The 16,170-nt window shown below is 41.9% G+C and overlaps 1 protein-coding gene across 1 annotated transcript in view; it reads right to left on the bottom strand.

Moving 5' to 3' along the window:
• The window catches only part of DCBLD1 (discoidin, CUB and LCCL domain containing 1), a 46,130-nt gene that overhangs the window by 26,891 nt on the left and 3,069 nt on the right, over positions 1 to 16,170 (bottom strand). Inside the window, exon 2 of the mRNA XM_064707947.1 lies at positions 3,578 to 3,790. Coding sequence (XP_064564017.1) covers positions 3,578 to 3,790 — 213 coding nt within the window. The remainder of the gene's footprint in view (positions 1 to 3,577; positions 3,791 to 16,170) is intronic.

Raw genomic sequence — 16,170 nt, 5'->3', positions numbered from 1 at the left:
ATCATCTATTTATTTCTCATAGAGACAACCTGTGCAAAGCTGTGCTAATATTTAAATGTTTGTCAGACAAAGGTGACTCAGTTTCACCAAAACGGGTGTTAGACTCCCTTTGCTGACTGATGATTAATATTTTCACAGCTACGTCTGAACACAGAGCTAACAGCTTGAAAGAAAAGGCTTGCTACAGGTTCCTTTCTCCAGTGAACACTAAAGAAAATAATTTGCAGAGTAATAACTCAGAGATATACTGTCAAGACCCTGTATGACTCCAGTTTCAGAGCTCCATTAAAATTATTTAACTATCATCTTTTAATTGCAATATTGGAGAAATATAAATTCAATAGCTGCTTTCACAGGTCCATCAAAGTTGAGAAGTACCAAAGGTGAGAACTGTAGTGTCACATTTGTATTTTAGTTGGGACTGAGAAAGGCTTCAGTAGATCAGCACACAGAACCACTGCATGCTTTTCTAGGAATGAATCATACTCTTCTATCCGTCTGCAGAATTCAAGGAATGTCCAGAACTTCTATAAAATCTGCAGGTAGGTGCTCTAATCTGTAGTCACCACCTTACTGAAATAGCATCAATATTCCTGCTAACATAAATCAATTAATCCCTTCATTTGTATTTAACAGATTCCCTTTGCTGCATGGAACATAAATACCCCAAAGACAAATTGAGTTACTCCTTGCTGTATTGCAAGAATCCCTGCAGATGGTTATAATGATGAATGAATCACAGTTATATGTAAAGACTGGAAGAAATCTGAAAGGAAAACAATACTTTATCATCTGGAGCCTTCTTCACACTAATTTTATATTTGTACACATAATCTAGTATTTTGCCTCTGACCAATTTTCCAAGCTTTAGATATACTCCTCAACAGATGTTTTTATTCATACTGACATTCATGCTGTTGTTTTCTGGAGAGCTGAAGAAATCAGCATGATATTTAAAACATATTTCCCTTTGGACCTTCTTGTCTTGTAATTGCAAACCTCCCAAATAAAGAGCAAAGGCTGCTCAGACTAATTTGAAACATGAGCAGCATTTCCATTGTCATCTTTCATACCTCATTTTTTAGGTGTTCCTTTTTAAACCCAGGTCAAAGACAGAAAACACACCAAGATTAGTTTTTAATTGCTCAGATGTTTTCAGCGCTTGCAAAATATTTTCAAGACTCCATCATCCCAAGAAAGAATTTTGATGTCTAAGGTCAGTATCTCCTCAGCCAGAGGGAAGATGTTGACCTGCCTGTGGATGTTCATGAAGAGAGAAGGGTTGCAAAGAGGAGATCTGAGTTCAGAAACAGCTGTCTAAAAGGACACTTAACAGACTGAATGGATGTAGCAGTGCTTGTTCACAGGGCTTCTTTCACTTGAATAAATGCATATTGAAACCCAAAGCTATAGCAAGACTGTTGGAAAAAATTACTTAGAGAAGCTCTAATCTCATCTAAGAATTCACATGTCTTTTAAAACATAAGCAATATAATGAATGTATGCCTATAGGACTATTTCCACATCCATTCTGCATGGGTTTGCCTGAACATATAACAGACACTCTGTAGGTATGCTGGTGGGAAAGCCTACAGTGAGCTGCAGACCACAAAAACCATTACAGATGGTAAGTCTGCCTAAACTGTAAAACTGGTTTAATCAGATAGGACCAAAATCTGCTAATTGTGCAGTTCACTACTGAGAATGCAAATTACAGTCCACATGCATCAGACGTTACTAATCAGATCTAAAAATGGGTGTGGGAATACTTTAAAAAAATTAATTATGTGGACTTGGTTGCATAATACACAGCCATTCTGTGCTTATAGGCTGAATAACTGCAGTATAAATGATGTGAAGATGCCTTCAGGCTGATCTGTAAGGAGCCAGAATTTCAATCAACATCCAAGCTTCATTTTTCACTTCAAAAAAACAATATGTTGATTTATCCCTGTTTCCGAGAAGATTTAGATTAGAAATGTCAAGAGAGTATCGATAAAAATTATTCAGAGATATGCTAATGCAATAATAACCACCTATTTCTTACTGCCAAGTACAAACAGACTGCTTCAGGTGAGCACAACTCATTACTTAGTTACAAAACAGATCACAAAACTATAGAACTATGGCTTGGGTTGTAAGGGATCTTAAAGAGCATCTAATTCCAACCATCCCTAGCATGGGCAGGGACCTTCCACTAGATTAGGTTGGTCAGGTCCCCATCCAACCTGGCCTTGAACACTTCCAGGGATGGAGCTCCACAACTTCTCTGGGCAACCTGTTCCAGTGCCTCACCCCTTCTCACTTCTCAGTGAAGAAAGAAATAAATAACATGAAGAATTCCAGCAGACATGAACAGAGATGCTCCTTATGCCTCAAATCAAGCTCTGTGCAGGCTCAGATATCAGCATGTCACTGCCCACTCTTACTGAAGGTTGTTTCAAAATGTAATACCTCCCCCATGAGAACAATAATTACCTTTACCTTCCTTTGTGAGCAAGCCTTTAATACCTCACTTGATCTTCTCTTACCAGATGAGTGATAAGGCCATCATACTGATAAATGAAAGGCAATCAACCCTCCTTACTACTAAGATACCCTATGAGATCTCATCTTTGGAGAACCACATACTTTTCTGAGCCAAGCAGTGAGGTGGAAAATGTGCAGAGGCTCTGTGCAGCTCATTTCTTCATCACATTTTTCCCTTGAATCCATTCTGCTTGTTAAGCCCAGGACAGTACATTTAGCCTCAGCTGACTGAAGGGCTACACAGCCCACTCCCAGCAGGCAAAATTTTATGAACTGTCAATTCATGAGTTTATTCCTACATTGCATAACTCCTTGCAGCTTTGAATTTAAACTGGATTTCTGAAAAAGGGTGCACGACTTGAAAATCAGTTTGACTCTTCTAGAAAGTGCAGATCAAAAGTTTCTGTGACAACTGGTTGGGAAAACCATTTTGAGGAAGGCCTCATGTTCTCCCTGGGGAGAATCTTGTTGCCATTATGATTGTTTTACGTGCACAGCTGTAGCAGATTATTTGCTTATCTTCCTGTGCAAATCTCTTACATGAGCGCAGTCTGGCTGTATGCACTTAATATCTGCAAGTATTAAAGCCTGTACATTAGTAAGGTGGCTGACAGCTAGCAATAGTAAAGGTTATCTCTTCTCTGAGCCATGGGCTGCCTAGGAATAGAGACACACAGGATCACTAACTCCAATTTCTCATCTATGTCTAGTTTGTGAGGAAGCTCTTCCCCTGCTCAAGAAGGGAGCAGGGCTGTTACAGATCTACAGACTTGCTGTATGAAACTGTGATGGTCCAGCTCTGCAGGTGTGAAGGCAGAGCCATCAGGAGTGCTGTGCCCGAGCCCCAGCAGACCAGCACAGCAGCACCCTCAGCCTTGGCAGAACTACACATGGTGGGACAGTGGCTTCCCACACAGAGAATGAAACACCTGAATACAGAAAGGAGGAGGAGAGCACAAAGGCTGACATTTCTTGCATTTTGCTAAGCTGCTTTTTACTCTTACTTTCACCAGTTCATTCACTGACCATGGCCTTGTCTCTCACATACCATGCAGTGTTGAAGAGCTCTGGATGGTAAGGTAGCTGGACTCGCATTTCTGTGATTCAATATCCAGGTCTCCGATTTTCAAGATCAGGCGTTTTCCTGGAGGCACCTGGATTTTCTTCTCACAAAGAGTGTAGTTTGGGTAGGTCCCAGGATAGTTCTTGGATGCCAGTGTCCCACTGTCCTGATACATCACCGTGTGCCCACATCCATCCCCTGGAGAAAGGAAGAGAAACAGAATGCATTCCTCAATTTAAAAAAAATGTAAGAAAATACTGCCAATTTAAAAAAAATGTAAGAAAATACTGCCTACTGACATAATCATGTCTCATGCACTTTTCCCTTTTAAATAAGTATTTTGTAATACTCCACCTCACTTCTGCTGTTGTTGGAACATAGGTAGCTGAAATAAATTTAGTCACATTTCTCTTGTAAAGCAGTAGAAAGAAGGGTTGGAAACCCCCATGAACTGGGGTGTATTTGACAGTAAGATACAGACAGTGTCTCTCTGGCTTTCTGCTTTGTAGCCAAACCCTAATAAATCCCTGAAGACACAATTCCACATGTAAAGAGCGGGATCTTTCCTTAAGTAATTTTCTCCCAGTTATGAGTCAGCATTTTATTTCCACAGCAATAGTCATCTCAGAGAGGGCAACTGAGTCACACATGAAAGCAGAGACATGACTTAACTGCCTACTATCACACACCTGACACATCTTATTTTCCTGCTGTTTTTCTTGTGCCACTTGCACAATACTAACAGCACAGGGTGAAGGCATAAGAGGGACTTCCAAAGTGGGGTGTGCACTGTCAGTGGTACACAGGCTACTTTGGAGCAGCATTCCCAGAAAAGCACAAGCTGCTGCCTCTTTGCTCAAGAGGTGAGGGTGGGGGCCCTCAAAGTGTGTCTTCATGGCAATGTAAGGAGCCAGCTCAGCCCTGGAACCTTTCCTTGGTGGAGAGGCATCTGAGGAGCAGCTGCAGCAGATCAGAGGACAACAGGAAAAGGCACATGGAAATACATAGGGGGATGTGTGGACTGACATGGAAAACAGGAAGCATCCATAGAGGGGGAAGGAAGCAGGTATCAGATAAGAGACCTTGACTACTAAAGGAAGCAATTTTTACTGTACTATTTAAAAGCATACTAGTAACTTAAAATTTGTATTCTAAAGCTTAAGCTATTTTGTTCTGCCCAATTTTCCAAATAATGGAAATATTTGTGGCAGTGGACTAGTGTCATGTACACACACATACAGGCAGTCCTCAGTTTCAGGTCATTTAGGGCACAGGCACACATTATATAGGAGTCTTGCATTCTGTTATCCTTTATCTTGGCAAAACTGAAGCTAATCCAAGAAGTGTTAACAAAATAAAGAATCCTGCAGGAGATGGGAATTCATAATGTTCACATTAACTACTCAAAATTTTCCTTTTGGGGATATTTTGGTTAAATGGTTTTGGTCTGTGCCATTTTAATTACCATCTGAATTTCCTTCCAAAATCATTAGAAACAACAAACTTAAGGTTTGATAGGATTTTTTAAAAAGGAAAAACTAGGAATGAAGTGTTGAAAAAGAAGTGTTGCCATACCAAGAAGGGGGGGGGAAGTGGCATGCTGTGCTAAGATAAGCTCCAAGCTATCAAACTTTGACTTGCTACCATATAATTACACTGCCATTTCATCCAACTCACTCAACTGCTCTTTCACAAGCAATCACATTTATTTTGAAGCTTTGGCATTACTACTAGCTTTGTTGCCTAGTATTTATTTTTGTCATAGGTTCATGCTGGAAATAGAGGTGAATAGGAGGTATAGATCCAAAATCATATCACCATAAAACATATTCAATATGGTTTTTTTCAGATCTCCTTTTTCACATGCTTTGAAAAGCATCTGCTGTTCAGGGTTTTTAACCAAGCACTGTTGACTTTAGGATGCCTACGAAAAAAATCAAGATGAAAGGCAAGCTGGCTTCATGAGCAAATCACCTTTTAATGGAAACTTTTGGCAAATGACTGAAGATATAAAGAACAATATGGTAGATGAGCTGTCAGCTTTCTGAAGAGAGAGGGGTCCACCAAGGTCACTTCCAGCAGGACACAGGACAACCTTGATGCCTGTGTAGCCAACTGCTGTACAGTATAAAAAGAACTGCCCATGGCCTTTAATTTAAACGGCATGTTTCTAACTGTGAGAATTTATTTTAGCTGGAATAAAGAAATTACAATATTGAGCTTTGTTTGCAACATATCCTTATTAGGGAAGAAAGGGAAAAACAGCGGTAAAGTTACGGAATCACATGGGGATGAACTCCTTAAAATGGAAAGTCACAGACTTCATCTTACTGGGCTATGTTCTGGCCTCTGTCACCTTTGTACAATGCCAAGGATCTACTGTGGTGCAAAATGCTGCTCAAAAACTGCAAAGACCTGGCTATCATGACAAGACCCTGACAACTGTCCAGGTCACAGAGCCTTGTATTTCTGCAGGAAGTGTACAGGCAAAGCCATGCATGAGAGACCTCGGCTTGCCGTCCTCCTCTGTTGAGGTTATACAAGGTCTTGTTCCCAGGGAAACTCTTTTTTTTTTTTTTTTTGTTAAATCTGTCTTTGAGAGAGAGCATTAACACCAGAACATCTTTTGAGCTAAGAAAGCATCAATGCTATTTTCTGACTTTTCACTGGTGGAGCATGGCCATCCAAACACTCCAAAGCGCAGAAGTGGAAGGCTCAGCATCAGCCTATCAGCCTGCACCTATAACATCCCTTGCTGCCTCAGTTCTGCCTGCCTGCCATGAAGCAAAAGCTAATGATAAAAGCTTGCTTGCCACAAGAACCAAAGTAATGTCCAAAAAGTCAGACCAAGTCCTAGTAACTACTGCTACTTACAGAGAAAGCTGACTGTAGCTCTGAATTCTGAGTTTCTCAGCAAGATTAAGATTTTTCTTTGCTCTGGTACACGGAAATTTGCTGGAAAACACACCCAATAGAAGGTGTCAGAAGGTACAGAGGGAAGGTAGAATAAAGCTCAGGATCTGACAAGTCAAAGAGCAAATTAATGACTAAATATTAGTTAAAAACTCACAAATAATATCACTCTATAACAAGGGCTCAGAAAAGGAGTCAAGTTGTAAGGAATTCAAGCATATCCCTAATCACATTATCAAATGTAAAATGTGAAAAATACTGCCATTAGTTTTGCTCTTATTATTTTACACAGGAAATTTTGATTTTCAGTAGAAATATGTTGGCCAAACTTAAAATACAGTGAGCTGAAAACACAACTTCTTGTCCTTATGAAAACTATGCCTTAAACACCTAATGTCACACTCTTTTCTATAGGCACAGCTCTTCTGGATGGAAATATGTTTATTTAACCAGTCAGTTTGACACAGACTTTCTTGCTGACACTAAATTTTCACTTATCATTACTTCTGAGAACTGTTTTCTATCACCCCATTTGGCAAGAAGCTGTCAGCCTTGCCTCAGACATCCAGGTTTCATCACTTCTCACTGGACAGAAGCAAAGCAACACATTTGACACAAGGTACTAAAAAACCAGAGAATGTAAACCTACTCAGATTTAATAAAATGTCTCCCCAGCACCAGGGGTTATTGAAAACACATCAAACATGCTTTGTAGAACAGGTTCCCATCAGCACTTGAATCCAGACCAAGATCATGATCTCTGAGCCGTGGGCGACCACCCGCTGGCCTAGCTGCAGGTTGTACCAGGGATCACACAGCACTGGAATTAAGGCTGTTTACCAGAGATAAAAATAATCTCCCACGGCAGACGATGGAAACAACTCCCCAGGAAGAAAGAATCACAGCTGGCACCTTCTGCCACAGCAGCAGGCACACCACTCACACCTTACCCTCTCTCACAGGGTGCTCGCCAAGAGCAGGGCATGTCTGTAACCCCAAACCTGGGACCCCAACAGAAGACACCAGCACATGTGGCTGTGGAGAGGGCAAGAGGAGACACCAAGGGCTGGCAGGTATCCCCACACTCAGACACACATGTAATGGATGCATGTGGGACAAGGTGAAGCATCTGTGTCTGGGCTGGGTCTGGCCATGGCTGCTGGCCCACAGGCAGGAGGGCCGCTCCAGCATCCAACCTGCCCAGGAAGAACAGAGGTGATGAAATCAGTGCCCACAAACAAGCTCTGGCCCCAGTCTGTGAGCTGCCTGGGACACAGCCCCTGACAGGTACTGGGTTCCTGCAGGCACCCTCCTGTCACCCAGAACCACGTGACTGGACTGACCCTCTCCTGCCATCCCTTCCTAGGCCCAGCACACAGTCCAAGCCATAGTGTCTCACTCCCCTGCTCCCTGGGCTTTTCCTTTTCCACCCCTTGGCTGCACACACATGTGGATGCACACAGTGCCTTCATGCAACCACTCAGCACATTCCCTTCTGAGACAGGCAAAAGGCTACAGTTTTTCAAATAAGTGCTCTACGAAGTTTCCATGTGCTGCACCTTTCAGAAACATGTTGATTCGGCCAACCACAAAACAGTTACAGTGTATGATATCAAAGCATTTTCAAAAGCACTGCTACAATATCCTGGCAGCAAACAGCTGCCTTTTTCATCCCTCTGATTCACCCTCATGCAGCAACTCATAGCAGCCTTGGACTCACTCCAGTGCTAAATACATGTTATACCTAGGCGTGATCACGCACCCAGCCCGCGGCTCCCGGCCCTCTTCCATTCCATCGCAGGAGCCCCATGGGGCCCCAGCTTTTCCCACTTGCTCTCCCTGCTTACAGACTGCTGCTGCCTGGTGTCCCTTGGCTGCCCACTCTTTCCACTGGGATGAAGACCCCCAAAGTAACTTTATTTCCCTTCCACCCTCCTCTCACCCAGTTTGACATCCTTTGAAGGTCACCTTCATGGTGGTGCTTGGGAGAAGGCAGGTTCCTCTACTCCACATGGAGACAGGGAAGAGAGCTGTTGGGAGCTCATGGCCTGTCCTTCTCCCTTTTCCACGCCTTCGTTTGAGAGGAGAGCAGAAAACTGCGTTTGAACACCTAAACTCTGAATCCAGCCCCAAAAAATCAGCATTTTCTGAAGAGCCACTGCAGCAAATGGGCACAGTCAAAGGGAGCAGAATGCCATGGAGTCAAAACTATGGCTCTGAGAGCTCTGATGAGAAGCTCCACAAGGAGAAAAGAGATTTGTCCCATCTTCCACATTGCTTTGACTGAAGTAATAACTCCAGCTTATTAAAAGTTACAATAATAACTGAGTCAAGGAGTTTTGCATCTTGAAATGAGATTTGAGTTATGCATAAGAACAGATAAGTACCCAAGAAGGAAATCAACTCCTTCCAGTCAAACCTGTGCCCTCTCTGCTCATGTGGGATAGGAGAAAAGAGAAAAAAAAGCAGTGAGGTGGAGTAAAAAGCAGAGTTAAGTGCTTCATGTCTAACCTCTCCACTGCCAAACCTGGGTCAAGAGCATCAGCTCTTTACTGAGCCATTACAACAGAAGAGACACCTCCACAAAACCAGGACCTAAACCCTTCACTTCCACAGAGAATGGTGAGATGTCAGAGCTTTGTGCTTTTCCTGACAGTGAGTACTTTTCCTGTTGCCCTCAAACAAAGGGCAACACCACAGCCCTGATGCATTGTTGGGCAGGTGAGAACCCCCACTCCTCCTTCCCAGCAGTGCTGGGCTCAGAGCCACAGGCACCATAGGGAAGGTAGAGGGAGAAATGGCCACACATTTGGGAACTTCACAAACCCCTGGATTCAGGGCAGATGCCATTTACACCAGCCAAGCAACTGGCTGAGCCCTGCTTCAAAAGTATATAAATCCACAGGAGGATTTTTTGGAAGTCCAGCTTTATGTTCTTTACAATATTTTGCGGATGCAGAAAAAACTACTTTAAAATAATGAAAGAAGCCACTAAAATTTAAGGCAAGTCTATAATGAAAAAACCCCCAAAGTGACTGTCATCCTCCATGGCCTTAAATTAATATTAATATATTTTTAAGGGAAAAAGTCTCCCACATCACAGTATGCCCTATTGCAAAAGGAAAAACAAATAGCACATAAATATTTTGAGTTGCATTTTAATTTAACTCCATTAAGAAGTCAAGAAACACTTTATCCTCTGTGCTGCAGCAGTTCCTGAGGACACTTATTTTGCTGCCCAAGCTAACCAAGTGGTGGCTGGCAGGAGGACTAAGAGCAGGAAGGGAAGGTAGAGCAGCAGAAGAAACAAAGGAACACTGTGGAGTGCTGATTTTATTGCCCAAATTATTTACTTACCAACTTCAAAGGGATGCAAAAGGAGAAGGAGGCCAAACAAACCACAGCATGTTTTTCCCTCCTCTTCACAGACATTATTTACTGTAATGTCCCTCTTAAAGCAGAAATGAGAAAGAAGCAAATGACCTCCAATTGGTTCTGCGGCGGTTCCATAAATCACAGATTCCCACCACGTGCCCAGTCACCCCCACAGCCATTCAGGCTCAGCTGGGAACTGGCTTTCCTCAGGATGTCCCCTGCAGCCAGCCTCACGAGATGCTCTGCCTCAAACTATGAAAAGTTATTTTGGTAACCAGTTGGATTGCCATCATCAGGTAAAGAAAAAAAAACCTTGACAACCCTTTTGAACTCTTATCTAGCAATGTAGCTTACATCCATACGACCATTTTTCAAAGTCTGAGTTTTTTAGCCATTGCAGCACAGCCACCTGGGAGCAGCCAGGGAAATGCTTTCAGCTACATGGCAGTGACTTTGCAGGATTGCTACAACTGACCTGGTCAGCCTTTACTACCCCAGCAACCTTTCACCTTTGCAGAAGTTCTCAAAGACAAATACATACCAAGATCCGAGACTTTATTTATTTAGCTGCTAAAAGGTCAAAAGAAAGCAGATATCTCCTTATAAGCAACTTCTTCTATCAACATGAAGACACATCCACCAAGCCAGAACTTTACACTCAGCATGCAGGTTTGAAACCTGAACAAGTAGTAAAGTCTTTCTTACACTAACACAAATGTGAATCACGATCTGGTTCCACTGCAATCTGTGAAAGACAGACAGTACCAGAGCACATGTCAAAAATAAGCATGTTTTAGTCACTGCTTCCAGGACTTAGGCACTATACCCAAATGTAGCCCGCCAGAGAAGCGAGCTTCAGTGCTGGAATTTGCTTTTTAGCACTCTAAATACAGCACTCTTGAGCTTGTGGGTGTGAGAAAACTTCTATGCCTTTTTAACTGCTGAAACAAAAGAGATTTGTAATTTATTTATTTATTGCATGGCTTCATTTAAGTATTTTTCAATGCTTTCCTTTTATGAAGGTGGCATATTGCTGTGACTGACCACCTCAACATCTTATTGTTGTTCAGGTGTGAACAGATAGGAGAATGGAGCTACACATGTATGGAAATTTCAGAGGAATCTTAGAGTTCCATTTTTGCAAAAGGAAAACTGATTTTTTGTTTTCTAAATAAATAAATGATTACTATGAGATACACATCCATATTACACACCTCAAGTGCAGAGAAGGCACCGAGTCCACTGCCAAGCACTTCTTGTAGCTGCATGTTCCGAAAGAATTGTGAAGGACTATAAATAAATGGATGGCCACGGTTCTCCATCAGCCACTCGTGCAGAGTAACTCAGGACCCTGGTGATGGTTCAGAGCTATGAAGGCTATGAGGAGCAAATATCCCACAGGCAGCAGTTTCTTCCCTGCCCTTCTGCCCACAGCATCCCAGAAATGTGCCAACAACAAAGGGCTGGAGCAGGAGATGGAGCTCCTTCCACCCTGTGCTGGGCAGTCCCTAGGCTGGGGGGACATTTTGCCATCAGGGCATCTCCTCCAGTTCTGCTGACTTGAGGCAAACATGAAGTTGGAATTTTGGATTTTTATTAAGGGCTTTTCAGGCAAAGTAGGAAATGCTAATCTTAACTAAGAGTCATATCATATGTATGCAAATTGTTTGCTCTACTTTCTCCATCTGTTTTCTTCCCAGGTTTTTCTCTGCGCTATGCTTTACTGGAGATTAACTTACAGTATATTGCACCAAATTTGGACTGTGTGGGAAACATATGCTGCAAGCTCAAGGCCAGACTCGAATATTGGGTTGCACAGGAATAGGAATATTCACAGCAGTGCTAAGGACTGACAAACCCACAGGGACAGGAAATTCAGAGACACCAGGGTAAGGAGAGGCTGAAGCAGAGCTGTTCCAGTTACAGTAGCAGGTGGGAAGGCAAGATTTCAAAACAGTTTTAATTTGGGCAAGAGGAAATGGCTGAACATGATAGAATGAAACCACACACTCCCCTCATTTCAATATGCAATTACCTTGTTAGTGTGATACATGTTGAGCAAGACAGACAGTTATCAATGATGGAGGATGGTCTTTTTTTCTAGAAATCAAACTTGTCCTGACTTACTTGAAAAATCACACATCCACCTTTTATGCCTGTACACCCAGGTGGAATATGTCATTTGTTACTAAGAAAGGACCAGAGAAAGGATGCTACTTTTCTCAAAGTGAATTATACAAACACTCCATTATCCCTAAGGTGTAAATCAACAAATATCTCAAGAGACAACAAACTGGTTTGTGATGGAAACAATAATTGTCATTTATCAGCACAAAAAAAAAAATTATGTCTTTTGACCCAGTGAACCCAATGTCTAAGAAACTATTTCCTCCATGGTTACTGCAAACTAACAACAAATGTTTTTTTGCAACTCCAGTAGAAATGGAAGCAAAATTTTACTGAACTAAGATGAAGAATCAATCAAAGACCTACTCCTGCCTGATGCACTGAAAGCAAGAAATGCCTTTTTGTCCCACAACCAGCCTGTTTGATACTCATCCTCAAGGTACTAAATAAAATGGTACATGCAGAAGCTCCATAAGCTTTTGTGATCTTCCCAATTCATTGTGGTTACATATAGTTGCTGTGAAAAATGTCTTAAATTTAAAAATAAAAAAAGAAAAGAAAGAAAGGAAAGCAGCTACATCATTACTTAAGTACTACAGTGTTGGTTGTGGCACCACGTGTGACCCACAGAATCATTGTTGTGCTTTCTGTGACACATCAATGAGACTGCATAAAAGGTATTTACTTAAGGATGTGGAAAACAGCAGAGTATATTTTTTTGCCACCCTGTGTACACCACTTATACTGTAACTCCATAATTCCATTCTGACCAGATGTTTTTGATTAGCAGTAGTATTAAACAATCACATTCTCAACTTTTGAAACAGGATATGCAGAAAGATCTGAACAGTTTTTCACTCAACCCAAGAGTGAATGTCTCGGTGTACCTGCTTAGTTTGATACAGTTTTAGTTTGCTTTCCACCTACAAAACACAGCAACTAAGTTTCATCTAAAAAAATAGTGGCTTAATTTTCAAAACACAAGCATTAGCAAGACCATGAGTTTAAACATATCTCTTCTGTCTGTGCTAAAATCCTAGATCAGTAAGTGCCAGTTCCTTGGGTTTGAAAACGCTAACATGACCACTCAAAAAGCCATTGGTAGCTCAGAGGAATTGAACTTCAATGCCCCTGCAGCATGCTGACATAAGAAACATGGGCTAATACAAAGCCCTGCCTTTGGGAGGAAGCTGACACAACAGGGAAGGCAACAGCTCAAATGTGAGCCAAGAACCTCGCTGCTCAAACACCCCAGCAGAGGGAGACCCACAGGATAACTGAATTTATTTTACAAGTTAAAATAGATTTTTGCAGACCCGGAGGACAAAGTGTGGACTTTTGTTGTTGCTGTTGTTATGAGTTCATTTTACAAGTGAGACATTGCTGACTATTAAGATCAAAACAACATACCAACACAGAACTGGTGTGGCACCAGAGCAAAACACGAGTGAATTTCAGGCAGAAGCCACACATCTCCTTTCTTCACAGTTAGTGCAGCTGCAACAACAAGGCTCAGGCACGTAACAAAGCCATTCTGTTCGGGTGGGTGAAGAAATCCACCTATGTTTCCAGCTTTTTGAAGTCTCTGCTGCTACTCCATGAAGAAAAGTTTTGTTTGATTTCTGACAGGACACACACAGGCCTTTGTATAGCATGAGGGATCACATCCAGAATTCCCCATGTGTTTTTGTAATTTGAAATAAAACAAACAAACAAAATTTTTATTCAGTGGACAGGAACATCTGGAAGATGACATCAACATGACTTCAACTTTAATGTCAAAGCATTGGACTGAAATCCAATATTGTTGAACAATTTGTGGTGGAAATGCCAGAAACTCAAACATCATGGAATAAAACTGTGATGGATATGAGGTTTCTGCAGCAACTGAAGGAAGAAACAATGTTTTAGGGCTTAACTAAATGCCTGATGAACACTAACGTAATTACAGATGTAGCTCAGGATGAAATGCATGATACTAAATATAAAAATGAACACCCTGGTCCTGTAGGAGGCCTGGGGACTGGGTTTCTAGCCTTGTCCTGCTCTGCTTTCCCCATTTATTCTCCTGTCCCTGTTATGGTTGGCTGGAAAACACCTTCACTGAAGCTCTTTGGAGATGGACAAATGCTGCACAGCTCGGGTGCCCTCATCCTTCTTTGTGCCTGTGTGGGGGAGCAGAATGGAGCTGCCATCAGACAGCAGCCCCGTCCCATCAGGGAAACAGAAATCACAAATATGGTCCCAGTGGGACTGGAAATCTCACTCAAAGGGGATGAGAAAGTACCACCACCACCAAACTAAGCCTTCATGTCTTGGAAGGAAACTGCTGAGAGGCAGGTCCTGGCTCTGTCAAAAGAAGAGCCAGGGAGAGAAGCAATGAAAGACCAAAATGCTTCCTCTCCTCAAAACACTCAGCTCCCAGGCCTAATTATACAGCATCAAGAATCCTAACCAAAACTACTGGCAGCCTCTCTCTATGTACGAGCATACAGCCAACCTCAAAATTGTGGCTTTAGCACTCACACAATTTTCACAGGCCAAAATCAGTTTAATTAGATAATTTGTAATTTCTTTTGAAAGCAAAAATGAAGGTATCTGTATACTCTTAAAACTAGTCAAACCACTATCCTTTTTTTATTTAAGCATCTCTTTAGCTTGTCCCAGTTTGAAGTTTCCCACTCCCAGTTGTAACACTAATTAAACCTTTTGGGGAAGTTGTGCGCTCATTCTTATGCATTGCTATTAATACTTTTTATTGCAGTTAGTTGGGATCCAACACCATTCCACTGAACCCAGTCAGAAGGATTTTATTTTGATTTTGTCTGGCTTGTTTTATTCTTAGCAGATGGTGCAAACCCATATGTTGATGAGTACATGCCACAGGAGAGCATCTGATCCGATACAGCCAGCCCCAAACTACAGCGATGCCTGTGCTGAGGACTTCAGTGCCTGCCACCACACAGGACCACACTTCTCAGCATGGTGTGAGAGCTCAGATGGGCTTTCAAAACTATACCAGTCCTGGAATCTAAGATACTTTTGAAAAGGTACCTCAGGCATCTCTATACAGTAGTATGACTGTCCTCAAAATTGGTATTTTTTCAAGATAATTTTTACTGTGCTACCCACGTAACTCAGGTGGACTAAAGGTGACACTGATATGTGATAAATATAAATGAATATATTTTTGCATATGCAAATCAACAAATAATTTTCATGAAAAATGACTTAACAGCCATGCAGGTAACAATTTTCCCAAATCATCTTTTTCTCCCTGCATTGTCAGAGAGACTCCTGCTGCCCTCCCTGTCTTTGATTTTGTTTGAAATACATCCCCTGATAACCTAAAGTGAAGTACTTATGAAGAGCTTACAGCTATTTATAGCAAAGGCTGTGTGACTGAAAACATTGCAGTTTTCTTGTGGTGGGTACTTGCATTGCTTATGAACTGCAACTGGAAAACTGTTGCCTCCCTCTTTAGCAATTCTAGTCAGCATTCCCAAGGCAAGAGAGAGGGAGCCAAGGAAGGAAACAGACATAAGGACAAAACGCAAACAAACTGAAAATTTACCAATCACTTATATTCAGAAACTGAAGCGGGGGGCGGGGGTTTGGGTACAAGGAAGACTCATCTCGATCTGCATTTCAAACTGCTGGAAATGGGCATACAAAGTGGATTAGCATGATCACACCAGTATTCCTCAGCAAGGGTTTTGTGCAAGCCCCTGAGAACAGGCATAATCTCTGGTAATTACTGGATACACTGTTGTCACATCGAATAACAGCCTTTCCTCAAAACATAAAAGTCTGCTCCCCATCGATCCTTCCAACTGGGCGTTGGGTACCACTGTCAACATACCCAGGAACACAGCAAGCAAAGCTCGCTCCTGGATGCTGATCTGCAAATCCCACATGAACTAGTTTTCATAGCTGTGTTTTATTTGAAGTGAAAATAAATGAGGTACAGCAAGAGCAGTGGCTTAAATCTTGTACTTAATAGATTAAAATCCCTGTTCCTCTTATGCCTTCCTACAACCAAACAACCTTCGGGTCAGTTTTAAGTCCTACTGGTCAGAAATGTGATAGAAAATGAGTCAAAACTCTGATTTCTGCTGCTCACAATTACATGGGTCAAGGTCTTGCTCAACAACACCAGAAGA

This window comes from Zonotrichia leucophrys, chromosome 3 (assembly GCF_028769735.1).
Source record: "Zonotrichia leucophrys gambelii isolate GWCS_2022_RI chromosome 3, RI_Zleu_2.0, whole genome shotgun sequence".
Lineage (NCBI taxonomy): Eukaryota > Metazoa > Chordata > Aves > Passeriformes > Passerellidae > Zonotrichia > Zonotrichia leucophrys.
Note: the sequence above shows the minus strand (reverse complement) of the source record. Positions and strands in the feature narration are given on the sequence as shown.